General features: G+C 39.8%; 1 protein-coding gene across 4 annotated transcripts in view; it reads left to right on the forward strand.

The window, feature by feature from the left end:
• LOC126268203 (inositol polyphosphate-4-phosphatase type I A) overlaps positions 1–15,232 on the forward strand; it is a 251,957-nt gene that overhangs the window by 61,256 nt on the left and 175,469 nt on the right. For all 4 annotated transcript variants that reach the window (XM_049973825.1, XM_049973826.1, XM_049973827.1 and 1 more), the window contains one exon: positions 12,032–12,232. In XM_049973825.1, coding sequence (XP_049829782.1) covers positions 12,032–12,232 — 201 coding nt within the window. The remainder of the gene's footprint in view (positions 1–12,031; positions 12,233–15,232) is intronic.

Consider the following 15,232-nt stretch of genomic DNA (forward strand, 5'->3'; position numbering starts at 1 on the left):
ATTAAGAATGATTTCTGGTGCTCATCTGACCATAAACAATCTACACAGGAATCTAATCAATCCCCTCTCCTGCTTTTTGCAGTTGAGCTGGAAAGGTTCCATCTGAGCCTGGTGACTTTAATGGTTGAAACATCCCCACCGCTCACTGGATATTTTTTTTTTTTAATTAACAGATTCTGCATCAGATTTCCATTTGTACCTTTAATTACTTGTACTCGTAAACCAGTGCCTATCTGAGTGGGACTGACTCTTTTGGTCTGTTTTATCTGCCAGAGTACATTAAGGAAGTGAGTCTTTAGGAGCACATCTAGTATCTCATTCACTGTCCTTGTATACTTACCATCCTCCTTCAAGTGCCACTTCAATTAGTTAGTATTACAGAAAGAACTTCACTTTGTCTGCCATTTCCTCAAGATCTACCAGATTTCATATCAAAGTTCTGATTCATGTAAGTGTGATTTCTTTCCTATATGAATACCAGTCTGTTTCCCTAAGACTCCTATAGGCCATGGTCTGTTTAACTCAAATTTCAACCTCAGACTTAATATACATGTGGTCAGGTAAGGATAGTGCCAATGCCATGTGCTGTTGTTCAAAGCATCTCTCAATTAGACTGGACCCAAAAGTAATGTCATTTTTTCCCTCCTGTTCTCAAAAAATAGGTATTCTATCCATATTAAAGATTTCCACGTTACTTTCGAGGTTGTGAGTATTGGCATCACAGTCAACTAACAGTTGTACAGTCTATTGTGAGCAGGTGTCTACCACTCTTCACTCTTGTAAGGAAGGTAAGTTGAGGCCAATACAGATTCTTCCTTACGCTGTTTCATCCTGATTGTCATCAAGTCCCTGTAACAAAAGTCCACAGTCAGCATGAATGAAATTCCATTGTTGACACAAATGCAAGTTTCTGTAGTTCTTTAGATTTCTAGTGTAAATTAATTTGCCTCAGTTCCTCCAAGGCCTGAAACGCACCCTTCATACAGGTAGGGCTCCTGGATCAGTGCCTTGTCCACCTCCTGTCTTCCCAGAAGACAACTTGAAATGGCAATTGCCTGCTTACTTTGTTGTAGGTTTATCTGGAACACTTACCATTTCCAACATGTCAACACACTTATTTACAATGTGTTTGATTATCGTGACAGTAATCTGCGAGAACCCTAAGTACAATTATAGGCCCTGTTCATGCATTGCTCTCAGGGATTTCCACCGTAAGGGTTTGGCCATCAGATGTAGTCCCTTGGTTGATTACCTTACAGCTCTCTGTCAAGACCTTCTGGTTCTGCATCTGTACTTCCTCGACAGAATCATTGGAGGAGTATCTTTAATAGGTTTCAGTGTGTTGTTGTCTTCAGTTTTAAGGCTAATTTGATGTAGCTTTCCAAGCAACTCTATTCTGTGCAAGCCTCTTCATCTTGGAATAACTGCTGCAACTTACATCCTTTAGAATCTGTTTACTGTATTCATCTCTCGCTCCCCTCGATGATTTTTACCCTCCACACTTTCCTCCAGTACTAAACTGGTGATCCCTTGATGTCTCAGAATGTGTCCTATTGACCAAACCCTTCCTTTAACCAAGTTGTACCACAAGTTTCTTTTCTCCCCAACTCTATTTAATACCTCCTCTTTAGTTATGCAATCTACTGATTTAATCTTCAGCATACTTCTGTAGCACCACATTTCAGAAGCTTCTATTCTCTTCTTGTGTAAACTGTTTTTTGTTTGGCCACTGATAACCTCGCCGTTGAGTGCCGATACGATACATATGTGTCAACACTCCAGACAAATATTTCCAGAAAAGACATCAAACACCTAAATATAAATTTGATGTTAACAGAATTTCTGTTCTTCAGAAATGCTTTTTCTTGCCATTAGCTGTCTACATTCTATATTCGCTCTACTTTGTGTCTCATTCCTGCAGCACTGCCTGATTTAATTCAACTGTATTCCATTACCCTTGCTTATATCCTTTCCAGTTTCAGTGGCCAATTTGATATCTTTGAAATTGTGAAGAGCTGGGCTGCCTGTCAGCAGCAACTTCTGGGGCGTTGATGCTCTGGTCCATGACTGGAGGTGAACTAACAGGGCTGGCTACTGAGGTTAAGTGCCAGAAGCACTGGTGGCTCCACCAATGGAATGTGGTTGAGCTCTCTGAGAGCCTCCAGTGTTAGGCACATAGGAGATGGAGAAACCAGATGGAAATATGCTGGAGGTCACAGTGCAGAGTAGCCACTACTGCAGTAGCTTCTCAGATGGTGGGTTTGCCTAGCCTGAATGCTGCAACCAAAGCTGATTCCAATGCTTGTGGAGCAGCGACCACACACCCACAACCAGAACTAGTTGACAACTTTGTTGTTCCAAAATTGGCCCCCAAATCCAGTCTACAGTGCTCAGAGATGCATGTCCAGACAGGAGGGCACACATCCAGCAAACTCTGCATACAGATGGCACCATGGTTGAGTGGATTCTAGCGATTGGGGATAAGACTTTGGAGGTGCTGGTTGTTCTACCTGACAGGCCAATCAATCATCCAACATCTGTGTGATGTCATAGTCCATTTGTGTCCAGTACAAATAATGGTGGAAGAGCTGTTGCATGTGAGAGGCTCCTAGACCAATGGTCAAGCTGGAGCACCCAATTGGACAGTCTTGAACATTAGCAGCACAGTGCCCTGGTGAACTTGTGGAGGACTGGCGATGCTAAGGCTGCCATTATGGCAGGCTATCCTGTTCGTATAAGTTGGAAAACGCCCTACATTACAGGATGTTGCCGTGATGCCACTGTGACATTGCTAGAATTTATTGGATCGTTTTCCAAAGGCTTCTAATGTGAGAGGCAATCTGAAAACATACACTTTCCTGTCTCTCAGATTCCAAGTCTTAACTCATAGTGATTTTGGAGAAGGTGTATGCTTTATGATGTTGATAAGGCAATAATTTGTGCAGTACTGGCCGTTGGATAAGTGTAAAGCTCAGCAATGAAGAGAGTGAGATGTTTATTTTGGCAGTTTAACTTTGGCTAGTGGTCAGTAACCAAATGAAACATAATTCTGTAAATCTAAGGAAATGAACACTATATGCTTTTTGCAGCTGTCGGGAAGTTTATGGAAAAGGACAGCTCCGATACCATGAGGGAAGCAATCAGTTGCCAAAACCGGTGTAACCGAGGCTGATGATACATAGCCAAATGGACTGCCTGCAGGCGAGTTTTCATATTTTGAAATGCTTGCTGATAAGCTATAGACCATTGAAATCCAATATCCTTGTGACAAAGTTGATTCTAAAGGTAGACAGTGGAAGTTGCCTGAGGTATAAAATGGTCTCAATAGGTAATCTTACCAAGAAGCATGTGGCAGTCCTTTGGGAACTGTCATGTTTTCGATCTCCTTGATCTAGTTCCATGTGGGCTGTAACCCAGCTTTATGAAAGATGTTTCCTAGGTAAATTATTTGAGATTTAAAAAAATATGAACATTTAAAAAAAATTGTACCCAAGATGCTATCTAAACAGTGTGTTTTATCAACTACTTTAAAACCCTATGGAATATAGCAGTTGCACATGCACTGCCAAATGGCAACTTATTATACTCTTATAGACAAAAAGGAGTATTCAGGCCCAAGATTTTTCTCAACTCTTCCATCAATAGAAGCTAGAAATAAGTCTTCGTCCGTTCAGTTTTTGAAAGAACATGCCACCAGTTAATATGAAAAGGATTTGTTGGACCAGGGTAGTGATAGGAATCACCTTCTGCTTGGACATTGACAGTTAAGTTTTAAGTCACCACACAGAGCTAAAGTGCTTCCAGGCCACGAAGGAAGAGAGAAAAGGGAACAAAGCGAATGCACCCGTTATTGTTACATACCTGTATAATTCCAGTTTCACTAAGGACCAATGGAATCAGGCTGGATTTAGAAAACGTGGCATTGTGGAAAGTTTTAAAACAGTGTGTGCCAGGAAAGTTCAAAGCTGGACTTAGACCAGTACCAAATAATTGGGCAAAATGGGAACGTAAGATGTCCAAGTTTTTCACACGGCGTTGAAGGCAGGGTAGTATTAACGGTATGTTGAATAGAAAAACCAAAACCAAATAGGTGTCAATTCCAGAAATATTTTCTGCAGACAGATTGACTAACACAAGGAAAGGCAATGTCCTGTTAACTTGGTTCTACTTCACAAAGAGCTTTGCTTGGTCTTACAGTGGATGTTCATGATGCCCATATGCCTAAAATTTGGGATACACCTTGTCCAAAAGTGGATAAACTGTTTTTAAATTATGTTGATCTCTCTCTCTCTCTCTCTCTCTCTCTCTCTCTCTCTCTCTCTCTCTCTCTCCCCCTCCCCCTCTCCCTCCCTCCCTCCCTCACACACACACACACACACACACACACACACACACACCCCCCTGTGTCAAATAAGAACGTAACATACATTCCTGATTTCTGCATATGATAGTATTTTTCATGGGGCCACTGCAAAAGCACTACCTGCAATGTTGTTGATCTGGGCCATAGAGAAATCCAGCCGGCTGTCTGTTGCACTCTGATATTCTTCCACTGTGTCCCCTCTTAAAACACTGTCAGCACTTGGCATCATAATGACGGCAATCCCACTGTAGATATGATGTGAAACTAGTCAAGAAAACTTGGCAGTAACTGAAAAAAAAAAAAAAAAATGAATCAGACACCTATGGACCACATGAGGTGGAGCAGAATGGGGCTGGCGGGCCCTCACTGAATGGGTCACATTTACCATCTTAGGCTCAGAAGGAAAGTCCTGTTGCACTTTGTTGATCCTTGACAGGGCCATCATGGACAACTGGAAAATGTTTGCTGGGCAGCTTGGGAAATTTAAAAAAATCTAATGGGCAAAAGGTCTTTGTTCATAGATTTGTATTAGTGCCAAGATGAATTGAAATGTCTGTAATTAAACTTCCTGCAAACAGTAAACAAAGGAACACGTAAATTTGTGCTTCCTACTCAAAACTTGAAGATGTGTGATCTGTGAAGCACAGCTGTGTGTGTCTGATTTACGGTGCAGCAAAATTTTAAGTTTAGTGGCAGCCACAAGCATTTGAGTGCAAAACTGTTGTGTTAGCAAAGCATAAATCTCCGAAAGAAGTAACACTGAAGTTTACAATATTGGGACCAATTTCTGCACAGGTTAATACGAGTGGGGGTTGGCAAATAGCAAAAGAGCCAATGCGGGCACTGAATGTCGTTTAATGGAAATGTAGTGCTAACTTTGTGTGGTAAAAATCTCAGCCCTCTTGTGTGTTAATACATGACTGCAAAGCCCAAATAGCTGGCAAGGGTTGTGGTTGCTGGTGAACCAAACTGGTCAGGCATTTAATCAACTCATTGCATCGATTAACCTGCTGTTACCAAAGTCAAAAAATATCACAACCATGTTAGCTGTGCTATCAGATTTCATTGGAAATTCCTTTTCATCAATTTTGTTGTCCCCAGTTCAACTCACAAAAGACATTTATTAAACTCTTTGTGGCGAATACTGAAGCAAAATAAATGACACATAGTTCATCATAGTTACTCTCAATTTTCCTGGACCACAAATGAAGAAAATTGGTAGTTAACACAACTTGAGTTATGGTGATGTAAACTAGTCATAGATGAGACTAATAGCAATCGCTTGATCCAGTGGTAGCACAAACCGCCGGAGTACAACTTAACCCTTTGACTGCGGCTAATTGCTACAGCAGCCGGAGTGCGCCGTGCCCTGGGTGTGGCTGACTACCATGGCAGGTCAGCAATGCTGTGCCCAAGGCACTGCTGACTGCTGTAGAAGTTCTGAGACATTCACTCGCCTATTTTTTAGCTTCACTTGAATAAAACGTCTGTTTGTTTGCATCAGCGCTACTGGCGGACTCTCGCCACACCTTATTGTTTGCTCCAACCACAACAGATGGCGTTTCAGTATGCGGAACTCGACTATATTTGAAGTCGACGTCAGCGCTTTTGGTGGGCCCTAACAGTTCTTGTACGAATAATTTGCTTTACACACAACAGATAATGCTACTGAGATTTTTGCCGAACTGTAGTTTTGTGCCTTTCTGTGAGACTCTATTCTTTGTTCAGACATCAGTTGCCTGTTATTCGCTTGTGTTTGTGTAGTAAATTTATGGATTGTGATGGCGTGTAAAAAGCTCCCCACCTCCTAAGAGATAATATAGATGTTGATGGAGAGTGACTCTGAAGAATCACTGTGCTCACCAATAGACAGCGATTCAGAGGAAGGAGATTCTCTTACAAATAGTTTACAATCTACAGATGTTTTTGATTCTCATTCATTTCCATTTGTAATTACTAGTGCAAAGTCTATGACATCGAGAGGAAGTCCACTACTGGGTACTTCAGTTCAATGCTCATCATCTTCAAATGAAGACGCAAAGTGACCCACAAGGGTGACAGAAAACGAATGGAGGTGTGAAAACATAAATACAAAGTAGCACAGTGAAAGTGAGAGCTGCCTCAGTTTCTTTAGACTTTTTGTAAATACAGGCATTGTTGAAATGGTTTGCCAGGAAACAAATAAGTATTATATGTATTGATCAGCCAGTTGCAAACCAAAGACAAATTCTAGAATAAACTAGTGGAGTGACACAAATGTGTCAGAAATGTATGTTTTTACAGTGTCTTCCTTTCTGATGGCTAGAGTGAAAAGGTTAAAACTGAGTTAATATTGGTCGACAGATCCTTTGCTGGAAACATAAATTTTTTCCAAAGTAACCTTCAGAAACAGATATTTTTTGCTGTTGAATTTACTGCATTTCCATGGCAACACTTTGCTCCTAAATGGGGATTACTTGTCAAAAATTCGGCCTATTGTAGAACATTTTTGGAAAATGTTCAAGGATACTTTCTATCCTTATGAGAAACTGTGTATAGACAAATCTCTGATGCTGTTCAAAGGACGTCTGAAAGTAAAGCAATATATTCCAGCAAAGAGAAGTAGGTTTGGAATTAAAATTCTTGTAATTTGTGATAGCGAGACAAATTATGTACTGGATTTTATTGTTTATGTTGGCGCACAGACAGACAGTGATAATCATGGTATGGCAGTGTCTAGAAATACAGTAGCCAAATTATTCCAACCTTACCTGGAGAAAGGACATACACTGCTTGTCGACAACTGGTATACCAGCCTAGATCTATTTTGTTGGTTTTATGATAGAGATCCAAACTCATGTGGTACAGTTAGGCGAACATGGAAGGAAATGCCAGTAATGGAGGACAAACTGAAGAAAGGAGAATTAACTTTCCAGTCTTCAGAATCAGGAAAGCTAATCGCTCTGAAGTGGCATGACAAGAAGGAATGCTATCAATGTACCACAAAGGTGAAATGCATCAGACCTAAAAAAAGAGATTGGAAGAGTGATGATATGAAAATGAAACCATGTTTGGTAATAAATTAGAACAAGTCAATGGGACTAGTCGACTGAAGCGACATGCTAATAAAAACAGTGGAAAATACGCGGAAGTGATCTAAGTGGTACAGGAAATTGTTTTTCTGTGTTTTGGACTTGACAGTGTTCGCTGCCTTTTGCTTATACCGGAAAATGAAGTACAAAAAGTTTCATCTCATTGTAATTAGAGAAAGTTTTGCAACTTTTTACATTGATCGCAAGCGAGCAGGTGGTGCTAAATGTCAAGAGTACCCTACAAGACTAAACATGTCGACACATTTATCAGATCGGTGGCAAAAGAACAAGACATGCATAGTCTTTGCTCAAAATGGTATTAGGAAACAAACTAAGTTGTTCTGTAAAGAATGCAATGCAACTCTTTGTGATTATCAGTGCTTAAAAACTTATCACAAACAATTTTAGCAATAAAAAACTGTTAAACCTAGTTTTGAGAGAATGTAGAAGTATTACCACCATTGCAAACGTCTTTATTTGTATAAACATTATAATAAAAATGCACCACACATGAAAATGAAGTGTAACTATTGTAGATAAATATCCCCAGTTCTTCCAAAGACCAGAACAAAATAGAAGGCTGAAAATCAGCGCGTGTGTTGTGAGTGTTGCGCATGGTGAGTGTGTCAGAAGCATTCAGCACCCAGGGCACGACGAGCGGCGCAACAATGCAGCACAAGAGTTGTGACCACCAATGTTGCACATAGCAGTCAAAGGTTTAATAGGGGTAGGCAGAAGTTACTATATTCAGACCCCAAGCAGCCCCAGTTGTAATTCTATCAATCCAAAGAATAACCGCCATAGTGCTGAATTGTCATCACTACTTCAGTCAGCTGTGGAGAGGAATGTAATAGCTACCAAATAGAAGTGAGCATCAACCTGAGGCTGCTTCACATTAAATTGCTCAGTTGATGGGCCCACGTCACCCTGTGGCCAGAGCTGCTGTCTTGTTCGTAGCTTGCAGTAATCTCGCTGGGCGTATGTGTAATGAGATTTATTGATAGTATGGTGTCTCCCATTGCTACATCTCACGGGACTACTAGATCCATGGGAAAGGTAATTACCAGTCTTATTCAAAAGGTAGTGCTGAGAGTAGGGTGCCAAATTGTTAGGTTTTTAAGACAAATTTCATCATGTGTAAACTGCATCTTTCTTATGCAGTGTTGTTAGGAATTTATTCCAAGTTATTATCAAGTTAAAGGTGCCGAGGCACATTTAAAGAGCTTCTGAGTCAACGTCTGTAACCAAATTGTTGTAATCATGTAAAACACCACCCTAAGCTTTGATTACTTTCTCTCTGTAGATCTGTCAAGTGAGTCAATATAATGGTTGAGTGAAAGTATATCAAGTCCTAATCCTAGGGAGCAATTTATGCTGAATGTTCAGCATAACTATATTCCATACAAATATTCTTTAATATGCAATAATCTACATGAAGACCTCACTTTTAACTATTCTTGTTAATCACAACTGCCCAGTGCTTCAAAACTAGGGATCAACCTCACTTTGTTACTATTCTTTGACACTCAAGACTTCGACTTTTCATTCTTGCACATATTACTGATGTAGCAATAAAGTATACCGCCTTACCTTAGTCAGTTGGAACGCTGGTTGTTGTGCATATGGGATTTCTTGAAAGTACCATCTGTATTACATTACTGTAGGAAAAAAAAATGCTCTTTCCACTTCACCATGTTGTGTCTCAATGTTGACTGTGTTATATGCTCTCAATGAATGTTCCAATAGTCATTTTCTAAGTTCATCTGCAGACACTATAGACTTTCTGTCTGGCATTTCCACCGAAAATTTTGTGCTTCCTAAAGAATATGTTAATTTTCTCATTGCTTTCTGTATCTGCTATTTTGGGTTGAGCTGCTTTGAGATATTTTTGGACTTTGTAGACATGTCCTCTTATCTTCTTTCCAAGTTTCCTATTCACTGCTTGTAAGATCCTGATTTTCACCTGATGCAAGATGTGATATAATTACTACTTTTTTTCATTTTCTTTCTATTAGTGACTGAGTTAACATCTCTGTAGACACTTTCATTGGGGAAGTTTCTTCAAACGTCATCAACCTATTTTTCTTATTTATGTAAGTTATCGTATTTCTTCTTCCACTTTTAAGGAGTTGATCAGTTATTCTTTTTCTTTTCTTCCTTTCTTTTCTTTCTTTTTTTTCTTTTAAATCTGGAACAGTTTTGAAAGTGTAAGTAGCTTTGTGAAAGTGAAAGTTTTTTAGTGTTGAATCTTAATGTTTACTGACAACCTTTCCTTGTTTTATGTTGACCAAATTAAAAATTGCCATATATCTTTTATCCATGTTGCTTTCTTCCTTATACTGTCCCTGATGATTTCTCCCAAGTATTTAAATTGACAGAAGAAAAATATAAAAAAAAATGCAACAAATTAAGCATGCAAAGGGAATAAAGTCATTTAAGAAATGAGACTGACAAAAAGTATAAAATTGCTAAGCAGGAATGGTTAGGTGACAAATGCGACACTGTTGGAACATGATAGATGAGGGGAAAGATAGGTGCTATCTATAAGAAAAGAGAAGTACTGTGAAGTGGGATGACTTCGAACATTTTAAATTCATTTTTGTAAATTAAACAGAAACTTTTGAAGATATTGACATGAAATTTTTTGGGAAGTTGCAAGAGGTGTTGCTGAATATGATAAAGAAGATTATACATTTTTATCCCCCATGCCTAATTTCTTTAAATTTTTTTCACTGTTCAAATTCACACCATGGGTTATTTCATTTTCTGGCATTGGTATACAATGTTATTTCATATTGACTGTCATATCATCTGAAAGTATCAGTTATTGGCAATATTTAATGACTCTGGCCTTAGTTCCATATTTACAAACTAGAGTGCAGCATTTATTTTAAAAGGATGCTAAATCGCTGTTCAAAGTCGCCTCACCATTCAAAGTCATCCCGCTTTACGGTAACTATATGAATATCAAGAGTTTAGATGACAAGCCAGCACTAAGCTAAGAAGTGAAAGCTTAAAGTTGGATGAAGGGCAATGAAAGGTAAATGAACTTGTAAGTCAGTATTATAGAAAGGGAAACGAAAGTAGATGGAAATGTGGTATTATGAGGGGAATTTGATAGAGCAGTCAAAGACCTAAGCCAAAATAAGGTCTCTTTAGTAGACAACATCCAATTGGTGTGCAAGATATATGACACACAAAATACTTTCAAGCTTTGGGAATACAATAATAATTGCTATGCAGAAAAGAGAAGTTTGGTAACACAGAATATAAATTTGAATATTAGGCAGTCTTTTCTGGAGGAATATGTATGGAGTATTTAATTTTACTAAAGTCAAATGATGATCGACACTTTACGCAGAAGAGCATAGATTATTCTGAAATTTGAACCTGCAGAAGTATGCCAAACATCAGATGGGTATATCTTTTTAAATATGAGAGAAAAAAAAGTAATTTATGGCACAATTTGACTTAAAGCAGGGATCAGTTGATATGACATATGCTGAGACATCAAGGAGTGTCAGTTTGGTAATGGAAGAAAGTGGGTGGGGGGGGGGTTAAATTGTAGAGGAAGATAGACTTGAATATAATAAACAGGTTTGAATGGATGTAGGCTGCAGTAATTATTCGTATATGAAGAGGCTTGCAAGGATAGATTAGTTTTGAGAGATCACAACAAAAACGCATTTAAATTGCAGTGCAATGTTAGTTTTTTGACTATTTATGGAGAATTGATTCTACACAGGTGTTTCGTGGGCATAATCTCAGTTTTCTTGAATAGTACTTTTAATCTTTGAGAGCTAAGGGAGATATATTGTCTGCAAACCCCAGGCAGTTTTTCTTATTCCGGACATTGTTTCAGTTTTTACTTTCAGTGGATTTTCCTCTTCCTAAATCTTCACAAAGTAATTGATGGCTACATAGAAAAACAGTGAGGATAATCCATCACCCTTATCTGACTCCCCTTCTCATTGTAAAGCTTTTGTCTCTCTCTCTCTCTCTCTCTCTCTCTCTCTCTCTCTCTCTCTCTCTCTCTCTCTGTGTGTGTGTGTGTGTGTGTGTGTGTGTGTGTGTGTGTGTGTGTGTGTGCGCGTGTGCGTGTGCGTGTGCGTGTGCGTGTGCGCGTGCGCGTGCGCGTGCGCGTGCGCGTGCGCGTGCGCGTGCGCGTGCGCGTGCGCGTGCGCGTGCGCGTGCGCCCGAGTTTGTGTGTGTGTGTGTGTGTGTGTGTGTGTGCGCGCGTGCGCCCGAGTTTGTGTGTGTGTGTGTGTGTGTGTGTGTGTGTGCGCGCGCGTGCGCCCGAGTTTGTGTGCGCGCGCTAGTTTGTGTGCGCGCGCTAGTTTGTGTGCGCGCGCGCGCGCGCTCGAGTTTGTGTGTGTGTGTGTGTGTGTGTGTGTGTGTGTGTGTGTGTGTGTGTGTGAAGAAACAACAGAGAAGGTTTTGAAATTAATATTTTCTACATTACGTGATTATATCAGCAGTACTAATAATTTCACTTCTTGAAGGTAAATCATGGCTAACCATTCTCTCTCCTTGTAACATTTAGTTTTTCTTAGTTGAATTTCTGATTTCTTATACTCTGCGTTCATTTTTATTGCAGTGTTTGACGGTGGTCTTAGTCAGCATCTAGCAGCGTATTCTCAGGGAGAGAGAGATGCTTGGCTGCAAGCTATACAATTGGCCAGCTACGAGTGCATGCGTTCACAGCTGTTGGCTTTGCAGCAACGAATGGAGCTGAGACGAGGACATGATCCTCACCTAGATATTCATATGTGGCGCATTCGACATGGTCATTCTGTAGGTGAGTATATGATGTTTGTTTTGTCTTGTTTGGCTTGAGTCTGTGAAAGGGACAAAACAGTAGGATATTTTCCTGTATCGGTTTCACAAAAGATAAAGAATGCAGTTATCTTATAACATATTGTATGCTACAGGCTAGAAGATTCATGCAAGCAATAAATCACTGGCTTGTGGTTAAGCATTTTTCCACGATGTCCTTAATCTAGGTGTGCTAATGACTACAGAACGACTTATGTGGAGTTCATAAAGTATCAGTGAGGCACTGACAGATTAATATTTTTAATTTGTCTGTGTGATAGCTCAGTCATAATAGTGTGTATACCTTTGGCATATTATCTCAGTTTTTTAACTGGATTCTTGATTTCCTGTGTGAAAGATAAAGATCACTGTTTGTATTGATTGTTCAGATAGTCCACCCCACTTAGGACAATCCACTTGTGCATGGAATGTGGTACACACCCAGCTTTTGGAGACCTAGACTGCTTTTAACATTGCAAAGATAACCTTCTGTCTAAACAGAAGGGAGCAATACACAGTGGATGTCAAGTTTCCACAGGAGCCTACTAATCTTTCTGGACATCGGACTTGCATAAGGTAGATAAGTGATTTGTGGCTCCCCTTCCTCTGTCTCTGTCTCAGTCTCGACCTCTTTTTTCCCAATGTTCTTGATTTAGACTGCAGTGTCCTTCAATTTGACAATCTTAGCACCCAATCCTTTATAACACTGTTGACTGGTGTTGTAATACCCCAGTGAGGCTTTCCTTTTTGGAAGTGTTAGATCTCTATGGACCAGCCCTTAGCACCAAATTTTTTGTAATGGATGATGAAGGCTTGTGGCATGGAGATGAGAGGTCAGTGTGTGTAGGTTTTCTGTGGGGTCCAGCAGAGTGAATATTAGGATTCAGTTTACATAGTGTGGTGTCCCTGTTGCATTTGTGCACAGTACTGATGTGAGGGCTGCATTGAAAATGGACAGCTATTTGTAATTATGGCCTTGTGGATATCACAGCATGGAGCATTCTCCTTGGAGGCATATTCCAAAAAATAATAACTCTCCCATCACAATTCAGTGACTCTTTCATTGCCGTTTCAAGTTGAGACAACATTAGAAAGTCTCTGATCATCAGACAATTGTGTTGGGTACAAGAATTCATGAATAATGGATCTTGTGCAAAGAAGAAAAGTCTAGGGCAATGAAGGACACAGCTGACAGTGCAGCGAGTAGAGGAGGGTCATCACCTACTCATCGAAAGTCCTCAGCATTCTGCTGCCAGAGACACCTTGGTGGTAACAATGTCAGATCATTCCTTGCAGTGCATCCTCCATAAGAACCTGCGCTTCCATCAATATGAATTGCAGGTTGTACAGGAACTAAACAGACAAGGTAAAGTTGGCCATCAAACTCTCACCTTGTGACAGATGTGGCACAACTCACTGATCTCAGATGAGTCCCATTTTCATCTAGCGAGTGGTGTAGGTAAACAGAATTAAGGTACAGGAAGCTATGTAACCAAAGTAACCCTTATTGGCTGCATGTTAAATCTCTTCACTAAGAATATGCGTGTGCTGCAGCACGGCATTGTTTGGCATCATTGTTCCTTGTTATTTTGAGGACCTTCATGGTCATGCAGTAAGGGTTATTAGTGATTAATGTATCCAAATGTTAAATAACTTCCTCTTTCCAAGGTTGAACAACAGCAACATGATTCTAACAGGACAGTGCAACAGCTCATCTGTCCCACCAGTCTATGAATGTCTTGTGGCGTTATTTTCCTGGTTGATTGGTTTTCAGTTTGGAGACATTTGTTGGCCTGCATGGTCACCCAATTTTACTTGCTCTCACAACTTCTTGTGAGAATACTTGAGAGCTTGCGTGTATTTTACATGTTCTTACAGTGTCACTGAACTCAAGGAAAGCATTTGTATAGTTGCATAGGAGGTCCCATTGAACATGCTGAATTGTGTGATATGGAAACTTTCGTGTGCTACTTGGAGAAATGCATGGTCATCTGTAAAACCAAGAAAATGGCATAAATGATGTGCAATAGTGCATACTTTCCTTTGTATTCAATGTGTGTTTCAATGAATTTGTCAGTTTGTGATGTTTTGTCCTTCCTATAGCCTACTATTCGTTGTGCTGGATCATGTATGTACACTGTGACCCCAGGATCCTCAACTAACACATTGAGAAAAGATAACTGGTGTGCTTTTTCAAGTGCTGTCATGAATTGTATAATGTGAGGGACAGAGGTTAAATATTCTAGGAACTCTTAAAGTTTTTCCACTCTGTGTAGCCACACTACAAATGTGTCACCCACATATTGATAGAAATATGTTGGTTTCAACTTCGCAAATTGTAGTACCTTTGCTTCAAAGTGTTCCATGTAGAGGTTCATCACGACAAGCGATAATGGACTGATCAGTACCACAATGTCGGTTTGTTCATAATACTTTCTGTTGGACAAGAAATGTTATATGAAACAATTCAGTTTTCTCTGCAATTAGTTTCAAGGAATCAGGAAATGGGAATCTTGTAAAGATGGAGATTATATCGAAACTGACAAAATTCCATATCCTGGATCCGGAGTCAACTGAGTCAGTGGAGTTGCGAATGTGGTGTTAGCACTTCTGCTGAGAATGTGAGGTATTTTATCAGCTGCACCAATATTACTTACTATGGATTCTTAAAGGAATTCATCCCTCTTGTACCTTAGGCCATAGAGTCGTGATTGCATCAGCGCTTGTGTTCTGTGACCCTTAACAATGTTAAATGACAAACCTGACTCATTGAGAAGTTTCATCATTTTCCTCTTGATTTTATTTTTATAATTCTCATCTGTCTACCTGCAAGCAATGTCATTCAAAAGATAAATCGTCTTATTGTAGTCCACACATTACATTAGGACCATAGTGTTGCCCTTGTTGGCTGACAAAACTACAGTTCCCTTGTCCTTTCGCAGATCTCTCACTGTTTCACTTTCTTCCTTGGAGATACTGGATC

This window comes from Schistocerca gregaria, chromosome 4 (assembly GCF_023897955.1).
Source record: "Schistocerca gregaria isolate iqSchGreg1 chromosome 4, iqSchGreg1.2, whole genome shotgun sequence".
NCBI classification, from domain to species: Eukaryota; Metazoa; Arthropoda; class Insecta; order Orthoptera; family Acrididae; genus Schistocerca; species Schistocerca gregaria.